The 13,857-nt window shown below is 34.6% G+C and overlaps 1 protein-coding gene across 1 annotated transcript in view; it reads left to right on the top strand.

Annotated features, from left to right (window-relative positions):
* Window positions 1-7,587, top strand: part of LOC131145451 (lysine-specific demethylase JMJ26-like) — a 29,989-nt gene extending 22,402 nt beyond the window's left edge. Inside the window, exons 11-13 of the mRNA XM_058094531.1 lie at window positions 5,531-5,650; window positions 6,115-6,173; window positions 6,998-7,587. Coding sequence (XP_057950514.1) covers window positions 5,531-5,650; window positions 6,115-6,173; window positions 6,998-7,145 — 327 coding nt within the window. The 3' untranslated portion in view covers window positions 7,146-7,587. The remainder of the gene's footprint in view (window positions 1-5,530; window positions 5,651-6,114; window positions 6,174-6,997) is intronic.
* Window positions 7,588-13,857: the final 6,270 nt, after the last annotated feature.

The following is a 13,857-nucleotide window of genomic DNA, read 5'->3' as shown; positions in this document are numbered from 1 at the left end:
TTTTATCTCTAAAATAATGGTTAATGTTTATGTACGTAGTTTAGGTTTCAGGTTTGGGTCAACACTTTGACAACAACAAATGGGAAATATCCTTCCAAAAAAGCCTTATTTAAAGACAAGGAAAATGCATATATTTTTTTTAATGTTGGTCTTGCGGGGTTGGTGTAGGCCAAACAGTTTTGAGGGCAGTATCTTGTCTTGCTTGAGCTTGAATGCCCTCTGTATTTTTCTTGATTACTTACTTCTCTTGCCAGCTCCTTGAAAAGAGCTGTTGTATCAAATGCTGACCTTTCTAATTCTAATTATCTTTAAATTACTAATTGTCCATGCATATAATTTGCTAATAAACCTAGCTCTGATACCAATTGTTGTGCCGGGCACCCCACTTGTGCCAAACACCAATACTACAACTATTGCTATTGAATATATAAGAAATTAAAGCAATGCAGAAACTAATAATAAAACAGTAAAAAGAACAAGACAAGAAATTAACGAGGTTCGGTATAGAATTACCTACGTCCTCGGGCGCCGATGATCAATCCACTACTTCTTGACAAAGTACAACTTTGAGGTGTTTTTTTACAAATGAAGAGTTGAGCTCTTTATATAGCTTCAACCTCAAGTCCAAAAAACACTTCTCTTCAATGTGGGACAAATAATATAAAAAATTCAAAACAACCTTTTATACTAATGTGAAACTATTCTGCCAATGTGGGACAAAAAACAACATTTACAACCAATAGATTTGACACCAGAGGGGACAAGTCACAAGATCCCAAGTGTGTTTGTCTTGAAGAGCTTGGATTTCTTGTTGCATGGCCTGCTGCAAACATGCTTGGGTGGCTGATTGGGCATATGAGTGAGGAACATAAATAGTGTCAAGAGTGGCAATAAGTGAGGTATGAGGAAAACCATACCTCTCCGGTGGATGTGTAATTTGAGTGGAGCGCCGGGGAACTGTAGAATCAAATGATGAATCAGTGTCTAGAAGGGGCGTTGAAGAAAGGGAACGACTTTGATGATACACCACACATGGTTTAAATCGCTCAATAGAAGAAGACACGTCATCAAAAGTGGGAAGAAGAGTAATAGGAGTATTAGAAATAACCTGAGCCTGAAAGAAATATTGATTTTCGAAGAAAATCACATTTTGGGAGATTCAGAATTTGTTTGAATGAGCATCATAATGAACAAATCCTTTCTGAGTAGGACTATATCCCATAAAGGCACACGTGACAAACTGGGCAGCAAGCTTGTGACACTCAACAAGTGGTAGATGAACAAAACAAACACACCCAAAAGTATGAAAGGATTGATACTCAGGATATATGCCAAATAATAGAAAATAGGGAGAATCATAATTTAGAGTGGCAGTAGGCAAACGATTGATCAAATAGACAAAAGTAGATAAAGCTTCCACCCAGAACTTAGGAGGTACAGAAGAATCAATCAACAAAGTATGAACGACATCTAAGAGATGAAGATTCTTACGCTTAGAGACTCCATTTTGTTGAGGGGTACAAGGACAAGAACGTTGGGAAATGATCCCCTTTTGCTGAAGAAAAGTCTGAAAAGAATGAGACATGTACTGCCCCCTTGAGTTGGAGCGTAAAGTTTTGATACACGTACTGAACTGTGTCTCGTCAAGTCCAACAAATTTTTGAAAGACAGAAAACACATCAACTTTAGAGCGGAAAAAAATATATCCAAGTGAATTGATTATAATCATCAATAAACGTCACAAAATAACAATACTAATCATGAGAAATAACAGGACTCACACCCCAAACATCAGTATGCACAATCTCAAAGCAATTAAAGGCACGACTACCATGCGCAAGAAAAGGTAAAATTTTACTTTTACCAAGACGGCAAGTAGCACAATCAAAAGATACAGGAGAAGAAGAAAAGGAATCTTTATTGCCCAAAAAACCATGTTTCATAAGATGAGCCAACAACAGAATTAGGATGACCCAATTTCTTATGCTAGACTTCATTATTATTGGCAGTAGTTGTACAAGTAAAAGAAACAACATTAGGAATAGAAAACTGTAAAGGAAATAAACGTCCGACTTTAGGCCCCTTCGCAATCACCGTCACCGACACCTGATCCTGCACAAGACAACCACCACGAGAAAAATGAACATCACAGTTATTGTTTACCACTTCTCCAACAGAAATCAAATTGGTAGATAATCCAAGAGACAAAAACATTGCGAAATGAAGAGCCTAAATTACCAATAGCAGTAATTGGAAGAGTATTGCCATCAGCAATCTGAATATTTTGCATGCCTCTATACTTACGAGCACCTTGGCGATCTGTCATATTTCCAATCATATGATTAGAAGCGCCCGAATCAACAATTCAAGAAATTGAGTTAGTAGCCGTACCTTGCAGGCCAAAGGCCGTAAAAGTAGACACAATCATCTGTTGGACCATTGCTGGTGTGAGAACAGACGAATCAAAGCTTACATTGGGTGGCACAAAAGAAGGAGAAGAGGACCTTCTTTCTTGCAGTAGTTACAAACTTTCTTAGGACAGTTGCGAGCAATATGACCAAATTCTTTGCAACTAAAACACTGCAACTTATTCCTCCCTTTCCCTTGTGCTGCATATGCTACATTCACAACCTCAAAAAATACCTTCTCGGAAGTCATACCCATCTGAGTGGATAATCGCTGTTCTTCACGCAATAAATCTCCCAAACAAATATCCAAAAAAGGAACTGGATTACAGTTCAATAAATTGGCTCAAACAGGCTCCAATTCAAGTCAAAGTTTCATAAAAAACTGATCATGTTGACTCTCAGCATGAACCGCTTGAAGAGCCACGAGTGCCACAGGGAAAACCTTAGCATGAACAATAGTAGAATACTCGCTCCATAGATTAATAAAACTAGAATAAAATTGTCCAATAAGTAAATTACCTTGATTGTAATTACTAATTTCAAACTCCAATTGGAACTTCCAAGCACTGCGATCTTGGTGGTAAATACGATGGAGATAATCCCACATAGCTTGAGCTGTAGTAAAACAGCAAAGATTGGTCACAAGGTGGGACTCAATCATCCCCAACAGCCAAGAGATCACCTTGACAATAGTATTTTTACTATTTTCAATAACATGATGAAAGGCACTAAAAAAATAAATAAACCCAAGCAGTCAACCAAATAAACTGCAAGCCTAACTCAAATCAGCTCCAATTCCAAATAATAAGAGGTCCACAAACACAACCAGATTACAAAAGCCCGACAAAAATAAAAGGCCAAATCAAACACAGAAGGCTTAGATCAAACACGGAAGTCTAACTTGAAATACCTGAAGTGGTTGATCACCACACAGCCACTCACAGAGACTGCCGACAGCCACAAGATGCCCAGCCACCACCACAAGAAAAACACCCAGATGAGTAGTGCAACCAAGGACAGCGTGCGCAACTTAAAAAAAAAAATTCCGGCAGCCCCCAACAAAACTCAAAACCACCAAAGTGGACACCACAGAGAAGGCCAACGCCCATGAAAGCAAGAAAGAACTTGCTGAAACTGAGATTTTTTTTTATTGTTTATTTTAAAGAACAGCAATGAGAATCACACCCAGTTATTAAGACCAAAAGGACGGGATCAGAAGAGGGGCTCTGCTACCATGTTAATTTTGGTCTGAATACCTTTTCCATCGGGTTTACTTTCATTATATATAGAAGAGATTTACATAGTTGTTGCCAGATTTTCAGCACATTTTCAGCGCTTAAATGCTGCCAGATTTTCAGCATTATTTACAGCCTTATTTTCTGCTATATACAATATAAATATAAACTGAAATATTTTAACTAAATTATTTACAACTGAATTATGCTAAATTATCTCCGTAACAGAGAAGACATCTACACTGATTCTTCAAGAAAGCCTGAAGCCAGATTCACTTCTGATTACTGCAGCTAATGATATACTGTGGCTGGAATTTGTTGTTTCCCAAGATGGATTTGCTTTAATCACCATTTTCAATGCAAATATTTGTCCTTATTTGCTTTTTTTGGTGAGTGTGCAAGTGTTTGTCATATATATATATATATATATATATATATATTCAAATAAAGCCACCATATTATGGAGAATTTTGTGGTTTTTTTTTTTTTTTGGGGGGGGGGGGGGGGGGGGGGCAGGACCTCTCTTTCTTGCATGTGCTTTTGTTTCTCTTCATGATCTAACTTCATGATTTTAGCAATTGGTTGGGTGGAGAATTGTCTGGTGTCTTTTGCAGGATCTCTCTTTCTTTTGCGTGCTTTTGTTTCTCTTTGTGCACATATGCTTGTTTGTTGGAACCATAGGGGCACAAAAAAGCCTAAATTGTGGGATTTTAAATTGTAAAATTTGTATTTCCTAGTATTAAATGCAAACTTTCTTACTGGATGATTGTTTGGAAACCACTGTTCACTGCTAATTTGAATCCTTAATATCTATTCGACATTTAGTATAACTAGTAAAGGTGTCATGTGCGTTGCATGTGATTGCATGTAAATAATGTTTTGTAAAATATTATTTATAATTATTAATAAGGTTTAGATATACTACTTTTAAAAAAATTAATAATATATTCTCATAATTTAGTTTATAAATATTAAAGTATGAATGTTTCTAGTTTTTTATAGAAATTTATATTTTATTTAAAATTATAAACTACAAACATCAACGTGAGATATTATTATGACAGCACAGAGATATAGGGATAAGAAAATTTTCAAAACTATAATATATAATATGATATGAATGCTCTGATAACATTATGCAAAATATTAAATAGAATATTTTATATCATTATAGATAAAATATTTAATAAATAACATTTTTATTATTTTTAATTTTAGAAAAATTCTTAATATGACTTCTAATGAAAATATTAATAAATTTATTGCAATGCACAGTTTTTCTACCAAAAATATAAATAATTTTTATCAATTGATGAAAGTTTGTTCTTTCATTTTTATACAATAATTTCTAGACATTATAAATGTAATTTTTTGTAATTTGACTGAATTACTTTGTAGAGTAAATTTACTTCTTTTAGGAATATTTAATCTTGCTATAAAAAGATAAGGAAATTTTGTGGACAAGCTGATTTAAACAATTTCCACTTATATATAGTATGAAAATTTATTTCTTTTGGAAATGTTTAGCCTTTCTTCTAAGAAATTAGGTTATATATGGTATAAAAATAATTTTTTAGGAATTTTTGGTTTTAGTTTCAAAAGATAAGTACATTTTTGTCCATAAAATGATCTACACTATTTGTATTTCTATATAGTGTAGATTAGGTCCTTTCACCTACCTCCAATCTTTCTCTCTTCTTTTCTAACCATTAATATATGTTTGAAAAGTTGTTGCTTATGGATATTTGGGGCGCTGAAGAAACTGATAGCTGCAGAACAGTAATTGGAATTTTTAGTGTGCAAACTGTTTCATGCAGTTGTTTTGTATTGGTAGGAACACATGGAATATCTGTATTTTTTAAATGTTCTTGTTTTATTTTATTACAGTCATGTATTAAGGTTGCACTGGACTTTGTCTCGCCTGAAAATGTCGGCGAGTGCATCCGTTTGGCAGAGGAGTTTCGTGTGCTTCCCAAAAATCACAGGGCAAATGAAGACAAATTAGAGGTATTCTGTTTCTTTCATGTTCAAATTGTTTTAATTTCTCCAATTTAAATTGAACCAAGTTGTTCTCTACTCATTGTTATTTTTCTCTGTTTTTGGATTCATAGTGAACAAATTTTTAAGTGTTGTTTTAATAGCTCTGTATCTCATTCACTGGGCCCCTTTTCTCATGTAATGATAGAAAGGATGATGGCTTTATTGCCAGGAAGCTTGATAGAATTTTGGCTTCTCATAATTGTGTTCAACATTTTCCTACTCTTACCTGATTTCCTTTCTTCTGGTGTTTCTGATCACTGCCCTGGAGTTTTAGACATCTGCAATTCCTGTTCCAAGGGTGGTTCCGGTCTTCTCCTTTATAATTGATACACCATTTAGTTGGGTCATTATTTCACAAAAGCAAAAGTTTCAATAAATTCTGTAGGAATAATTTTCCTTTGTAAGTCTAAACTCAGCTCTCATTGAAACAGGTGATGAAAATGATTCTTCATGCTGTTAAGCAGGCTGTGGAGTATTTGGAGTCTACTGTGTGAGTTTCTTATAAATTTATGCATATAGAGTTCATTAGAGAACACTTTATATTTCAACTGTTTGCACTCTCATATGACATTGTAATCAATTGATTGCTTGTGAAAGCTGAAAAAATTATGGAGATATTACTTCTGTGGTTGTGGCGGCTTTAGTGTACACCAACATCTTGAGTTGGGTGTCAAAAGAAAATCTTTTGAGATTGATTTATGAGCAGGTTTTGGGTATTGATGAACTTTTAGATTGAGACATTTAGTCAAAAATACATTCAGATTGAAATATCTAGCCGTTCTTTTGAATGGTATTTGATTTATTTATTTAAATTGACATTGTTTACATGTCATAAGTGTCACAAGTTGGTCTGTTATTATTTAGATACGTTGATGATATTGATACTTGTCATTTGTTGGTAGTTGGCATGATTCCCTATGCAGTCTTAAACTGAGACATTGGTTGTCTTGCAATGTCACGAATGAGTTTGCTATTTATGTAGGAGAGCAATGCATTTAACGAAACTAGAGTCTTGAGCTGTACCTGGTAGAATTTTTTGTCCCAGCAGTGAAATTTTCAATGCTAAAAATTATTTCATGTAATGGAGAAGATTTCAAGGGAAATCTTAGACAAACAAATCTTGTTGCTTTGGTTTGGGAAGATTATGTTTATTTTTAGATATCTTTATGTTCTGAGCTGGAAGAAAATTTTACTTTGTTTTGACATCCTTTTTTCCTCGAGAGGCACTAGTCAGTATTCAACATGCCTAAGCTTCTTGGGAAATTTAGTGTGCTTGAGTTGAATGACTAACTGGAGCCTAATCTTTTTGAATAGTTCGGCTGAAGCTGAGAATCATGAAATGATGGGTACAAACAGTTGTTCAGGCACAAATTCATTTGTAGCATCATCGGCCTCACTGCCTCCCAGTGAAGCCTGTGCCCCTGCTTCAGAAAAGTTTGAAGGTGCAGCTTCATCAAGTTAGAGCTTGCCTTACAGTTTAACATCAATTTTTGTAATGGACAGAAGGGAAGAAATTTTGCTTGAGCTGCATATGCATCTGCAGCAGTCCCACGTTTAGTTGAAGCTGCAAACACCCCCACTATCCTTTTTTGACTAATCTTCCTGCTGTTAGCAGCATCCATGGCTATGATAGTTAAATGCCATTTATGCTAGGTATATAAAGAACCTTTATTTATTATTATTTATTTTATTTTTACATTAATTTGGTTTCATTTAGCTGGGCATCTTAGGTTTGAGCAGTCTACCTAGTGTGTAAGCTGTAACTGGTATTGAGCCTTGGTCCCTTGATATTGTTATGCTAGCTTGTGGAACTGGGTCAAATGGTGAGCAAGCAATTAGGCAGTCGGTATATTGTTTCAAAGTGCAGGATTAAAAGAAATGCATTGCAACACTAGAAAGTACAATGATGTGTGCCACACGATAACTTGCTTGGCTTGACGACTTCACCCGTTTTTTCCTCGCTTGCAAAGTATTATTAGCTCATTATGGCTTGCATGTCTTGCCTCTGCGAATTGAGTTTGTTTTTGTTCTTCACCTTACTCCCTACATATTCAAAATTGTAATACAAGCATTGCCAAAATTAATAAGATTGCTTTAAAATACTTGTATTAAAAGAGTTCAAATCCCTGAGTTAGGCTTTACAAAATATATAAAATTTATTAATTCAAACAGAAGCCAATTTGTTTAAAATAACTCATTTGATACATCCATTAAATATGGTATAGATTGTAAATTAATCATATCATTATTACATAATTTAATACGGATTATTTGACCTAATTCACATTACTAAGTTTATGGTAGATTTTCATGGTTTATAGTTATTTACAAATGGTCAATTTGTTAAAGAGTTATATTTCAAAATATTTATGCTTTTTATATTTGAACTTGTATGAAAAGTTTACATTTTAAATTGTGAGTTTTTTTTTTAATTAAGAATTAATTTCAAAAATAGTATATTTTTTGGGTCTAAATTTAAATGGATTTTACCATCATGTTTAGGAAGTTGTTTTACAATTTACCAAATTATAAATTCCAGTGATGTTTTAATTATGTCACGAAAATAAGTTGTGGACCAATGAATTATCCACCAATTGCTACGAGTTAATCGATTTGAATTGTAATTTAATTGAATTAAATATCTAATCTATCATGTCTTTATTTTTGGCATGTGACCACTCCAACATTTGATGGGGTCACTGGCGTAGGCAAGAATTTGTTTTGTAAAATCACCATTTGAAAGAAATAAATTAAGGGCTTATATTATTTGAAACATAAGATACATATATTTAATAAAAGCAACCAAAAAAAGAGTATTACTTTCATTGACTAGCATTTTATATTGGATTGTACTCTACATGTAACATTTTTCACACTTTCTAGACTAAAATTACATACTTAGTATCTTTGATATCATCCTACCAACTTGTAGTATATGTCAAAATGGCAATCTCTTGAGGAACTTATGAGTAGGGATCTCTTTCCATTTGAACTTGAAATTATCAAGGAATATAGTGAGCGACCACGAACTTAGAAGACATTTTTAATTCCTCTGTATTCAAATAAGGATTTCAATACCTATGAACACACATTTCTATTTTGAACAGTCTCTTTATAAGTTACAATTGTAAAGCATTCAAATATTAAGTATTTCATCTAGGAAAAAAAAAAAATGTTAGCATGCATTTCAACCTCTTTTTTTTTTTTTGTTTCAACATAGTAGTATTGTCCCAACCAAGCGTAATTTTTATTTCAAATTAGTGCCAGTTTCCAACTTAGCCAATCACTGCTTAACATGGAAATGCCCTTCAAAGGTTTAGGGTCTTTTACACAAGGGAGATACAATCTCTACTTACTCAAATTCCATAATATCACTGATGTTAATCCCAAGAGGGGGAGGGGTGAATTGGAAATTTAAAACTTCCTAGGTCATATAAAGATCATATTCAGTATTACGCAACCTAAGGTCTTTCTAAACAGATTCAAATTCTCACATATAAACAAGTATGCAAATATTTAAAATAGATATACCATTCACAACAAATTAAATATAAGCATACAAGTACGGAAAGTATAGAGCGTAGGGAAAGAGAGTGACACAGAATATGGTATTAAGGTTCGGCAATCGTACCAACGTCCTCACCTCTAGCAAACCAGTTAGAGGATTCCACTAATGCTCACTTACGGGTGGAGCGTTAGCGTTTACAGCACCCTGTCCTTACGGGGCGAGGAATACCTTAGCTCAATTAACCTGGGCTGAGCTCAAACAACTACAACACCTTATAGGATGGTGCTCCTAGTTCTCCTAATTGGGTTTGAACCAATCCGGTGCACATTACAGGCCAATGCAATCCTCTTCTGACGATACATTGGGAATACAACAATATCAAATCATGTTTGTACTAATAAATTACTTCTAAACTAAGCAGATGATGTACAACAATAAGCACAAATGCACTCTCATATGATGTGAGTTAAAGCTCAGTAGAGTCTGTATATTTGTCAAACTAAAGTTGCAATTTTTGAGAATGATGTATATGATAAAATACCTCAAAGATTAAACCCTAGAAAAAATATTTCTCCAAAGATATTTTTCAATAAAAGTGCAGGAGAACTTAGGGTTTTGCTCTTAAAACAATTTTTGCCCAAAAAAAAATAAGAGACATTTTCAAGCAAAGATATGTGAATGTTAACATGCTCAAGATGCTCTTAATCTACCTAAGGATTTTCTCAAGAAAAATATACTTCAAGATAAATATAGGAGAAGCCTAGGGTAATTTGCTCAAAAGAAATTTTCAAAAAAGAATAAATGAGCTTTTGAAATCTTGCAATAGATGTGCAAGATTCTTTGGCGATATAAAGTTTACTCCCAAAGATATTTATCAAATAAAATATGTGGGAAAAACTCTAATCTTACTCTCAAAAATGATTTTGAAAAGAAAGGATTGAATGAGAGTGAATGATATTTGTTGTGAGAAATAAATGCTCAAATGAATGCTCTCCATAAGAAAACTTTCAAATAATGAGTGTAGGAGAGTATAAAATGAATGAATCTAAAAAAATATTTTCAAAGGATTTTCTCTCTAATCTCAACTTAAAAATTTTGTTACGAGGGGGTTTATATAGAGTTTGGGAAAAAATGACCATTTGGGGACAAACTTGGTATTTTCCAAATTGTTTAATTAAAAATTAAATGTGATTAGCTTTAGAAAATAACCGAAACCTGAGAGGTTCGGTCGGCTGACCCTAGCATCGGTTGGCTGACCTCTCATAACAAATTTGAATTTCAAATAGGGTTCGATTAGCTGTGGAAGGTGCTCGTCAGCAGAGCTAAGGGCGATTCCAAACCATTGTAGGTTCGGTCAGCTAGCTTTAATGTTGACTTTTTGAGTCCAATCCTTGGTTTTGATAATGACAAACTACATATTACTAATGTGTATGCCTAGTATGTGAATAGGTCATTATTTCAGTACACACACATGAGAAAGGATTTTTGGAAGCCTGAAAGACTTAAAGATCATACTCTTGGCATACTCCATGGAAAATCCGAAGAGTAGAAGAAAGAAGAAGAAGATTCCTATTGTAAATGCACTTATGTTTTAAATTTGGTCTGTAATAATCTATATCGGTCTGTAATGATCTCTGCATGTCACGCATGTAGGTAATTGTAAGCTCAACAAGACCGTAGTTTGACCATAGGGATCGAATGACCTTAGGGCACCCTTCGATCGACTGACACCGGATTTTTTCGATATCCTCATAGACCCTAGAAAGACCTTAGGTCCCTACACAAATGCACAAAATAGTCCCCATAATCACTTATAATATCAAGGGAATTAGTTGAAGTAAAAATGGATTAAACAGACAAAATTTGTGAGAGGTTGGGTGACCGAACCTTAGGAGTTCAAAACACCTCGGGCACCCGAACTATTGAGAAGTCAACGATTTGACCAGGCTTCGGGCGATCGAACCCATTTTGACCCTATCTCCCTCAGGCACCCGAACCCTTTGAAGAAGACATTTCACCAACTCGAGTTGCCGAGCATTTCAGTTCAAATCATGCCTCGGGCGACCAAACTCTTGTGTTCGGGCTTCCGACCCCAGACCCGGGCACCCGAACCTCAGAGCAAATGTTTCTGACTTTTGTTCGGGCTACCGAACAAAGACTCGGGCTACTGAACCATTTAAAATGCTTTTCAAAGCTCTGTCTATTCGGGCGACTGAACCTTGGTTCAGCCACCCAAACTTTCTCAGGTTAATTAAATTTTAACCGAAGTTAAATTGATTAAATAGGGTTAATATTTCCTAAGTACTTTTAAACTTTTCTAAGAATTCCCTATGGGTCGTAAACGGTTATAATTTCACCCTAGTCTATAAATATGGGTTCATTTGTGAGGATTAGGGGGTAATTAGCAAAAATCATTAGCCAAGAATCCTCTCTACTTCAAAATCTTATTTTTGCCCTTTTTACTTCAAAACATTCTCAAATCTTCATTCCCTTGATACATCTTTGTGAGAGTGTCATATTGTGTTATTAATTAGTAAAGGTTGCTAATACTCTCATTGTTCTTGTTTGACTTATTGATTTATCTTTGAGGAGTCAGCAAAGTTTATCCCATCGATTTGAATATAATAAATCTTGAATTGGGATAAACTCAGTAGCTTAAGGATCTTTGCATTGTCGTTGCAAGATTCCTATAGCTTTATTTTTGTTCTGCAAATATTTTTACAAGCTATAATATTTTTCAAACTACTTTTGTGCTCATTACATTGAAGGAAAATATTTGGAGATAGTTTGAATATTTGATTAGCATCTTTGAAACCCTGATTCGATATTAAGATTTGATATAACTTGTTTCAAAGATATAGTTTAATTAGAACATTCTTGAATATTCTAGTGATTATATCTTATTGAGTGTTGCATGCACAAATATTCACATCACTGAGCTTACATTTACGTATATAGTTGATATGCATTTGATTGATTTGTATTGGTACATATATGCTTATTGGAGAAACATTATATTGTACACAGTTTGTATTGTAATTGGGTTGTATTCTAGGCCTAGCCTGAGGGGGCGGTAATCCAGCCCGTAAGGATTGTTAGGGCCTTCTTTGTCCCGCAAAGAGAATTTGTAAAGGTTGAGGTCAGCCCCATGCTAATTGACCTGGTTGTATTAGGTGCCGCTCCACCCGTTAAGTGAACATTATTGGAATCCTCGGGCTTGTGAGCTAGAGGCGGGGACGTAGGCACAGTTGGCCGAACCCTGATAACATTTCTTATGCATGCTTTTAATTTTCACATTTTAAATTTCAGCACATGAATGTTTGTGTTTTACTATTGTGAATGATTGGGTTTATAATTGCATAGATCGACCCTTGGTTGAGTAATACTGTTGCTAGATTAGTTGAACCTAAGAAGAAATTTTTAAATACCCAATTCACCCTTCCTCTTGGGAATACACTAACACTAACACTTAAGGCCAGTTTGCTGGTTCTTGAGGATCATTCGGCCGAGGCATTTTTGAACTAAAATGGTCGGTCAGACGAAGCTTCCTAAAAAGCCAAAAGTGGAGGGTCGATCGGCTGGTCATTTTAGTTCATTTTGGGGACGGTCACCTGAGCTTTACCAAAACTACAATCTTGCCCTTAGGGCATGGTCAGTCGGCTGAGGTGTTTAAAACGTGACTTGGTCGACCGATCGAGGTCTTTGTAAAACCTAAGTTTGGCCTTGTTTTTGTCCCTATGTTCATTTTAAAACCTTGTATGATTTTGATACTTTTAGAAAAGGTTTTTCATGAAAATGTTGGGTGCCTAAGGTCAGTCTATGGTCATTACAAGCTTACATCCACATCATGCATGACCTGTATTAGTACAAACCAAATAAAGAAACTAAGAGCAATTACAATTTAAATACATTTGTCTTCTTCTTCTTTCTGCTCTGTACTTCGTCATGGAATATGCTAAATAAAGTGTGTTTGAAGTTCCATTCTGGCTTCCATTTCCCTTATGTGTGTGTTGAATTAAAACATGTTCACAAACTGAATACACACGTAAGTGACTTGTGCTTTGTTAGCATCAAAACAGGGATCAGACTTAAAAAGTCAACAATCACAAATGCAAACAATAATGGTGCTAGCTTTTTCATATAATAGCAATTCAATATATGCACACACACAATTTATGGCATAGCAAGTAAAACCATCATCCTTATCACATGGATATGTATCAAATGAAAAATTTTCAACTAAACAAAACATGTAGCTATGATAACCAAAGAGAACATATGGTCATATCAAGCGACTAGAGACAACAAGCTTAAATCTTATTAGGGTTTAATTCCATGCAAGTTTCTACCCCTATTCCCTTTAAAATCGAAAGTCCCTTGATGAAAAAAATGAATATTAAGAACACCTACCTTTAGTTTTAGCTTCTACAAATTATTTTAAGTTTCCTTTGAGGCTTCTATATTTCCTTCTGATGTCCATGAATTTCCATGAATTTTTCTTGTAGAGTTTTCTTTCTGTCCCTGCTCTCTCTCTCTCTCTCTTTAGAATTTGGGTTTACAATAGGAATTTATGGTATGCTTATTATTGGAAACATATTAGAATAAAATTGATGAGTCCATAAAATGCACTATTTTCCATTTACCTTTGTTTTGTCTTCTTTTATCT

Source organism: Malania oleifera, chromosome 13 (genome assembly GCF_029873635.1).
Source record: "Malania oleifera isolate guangnan ecotype guangnan chromosome 13, ASM2987363v1, whole genome shotgun sequence".
NCBI lineage: Eukaryota > Viridiplantae > Streptophyta > Magnoliopsida > Santalales > Ximeniaceae > Malania > Malania oleifera.
Note: the sequence above shows the minus strand (reverse complement) of the source record. Positions and strands in the feature narration are given on the sequence as shown.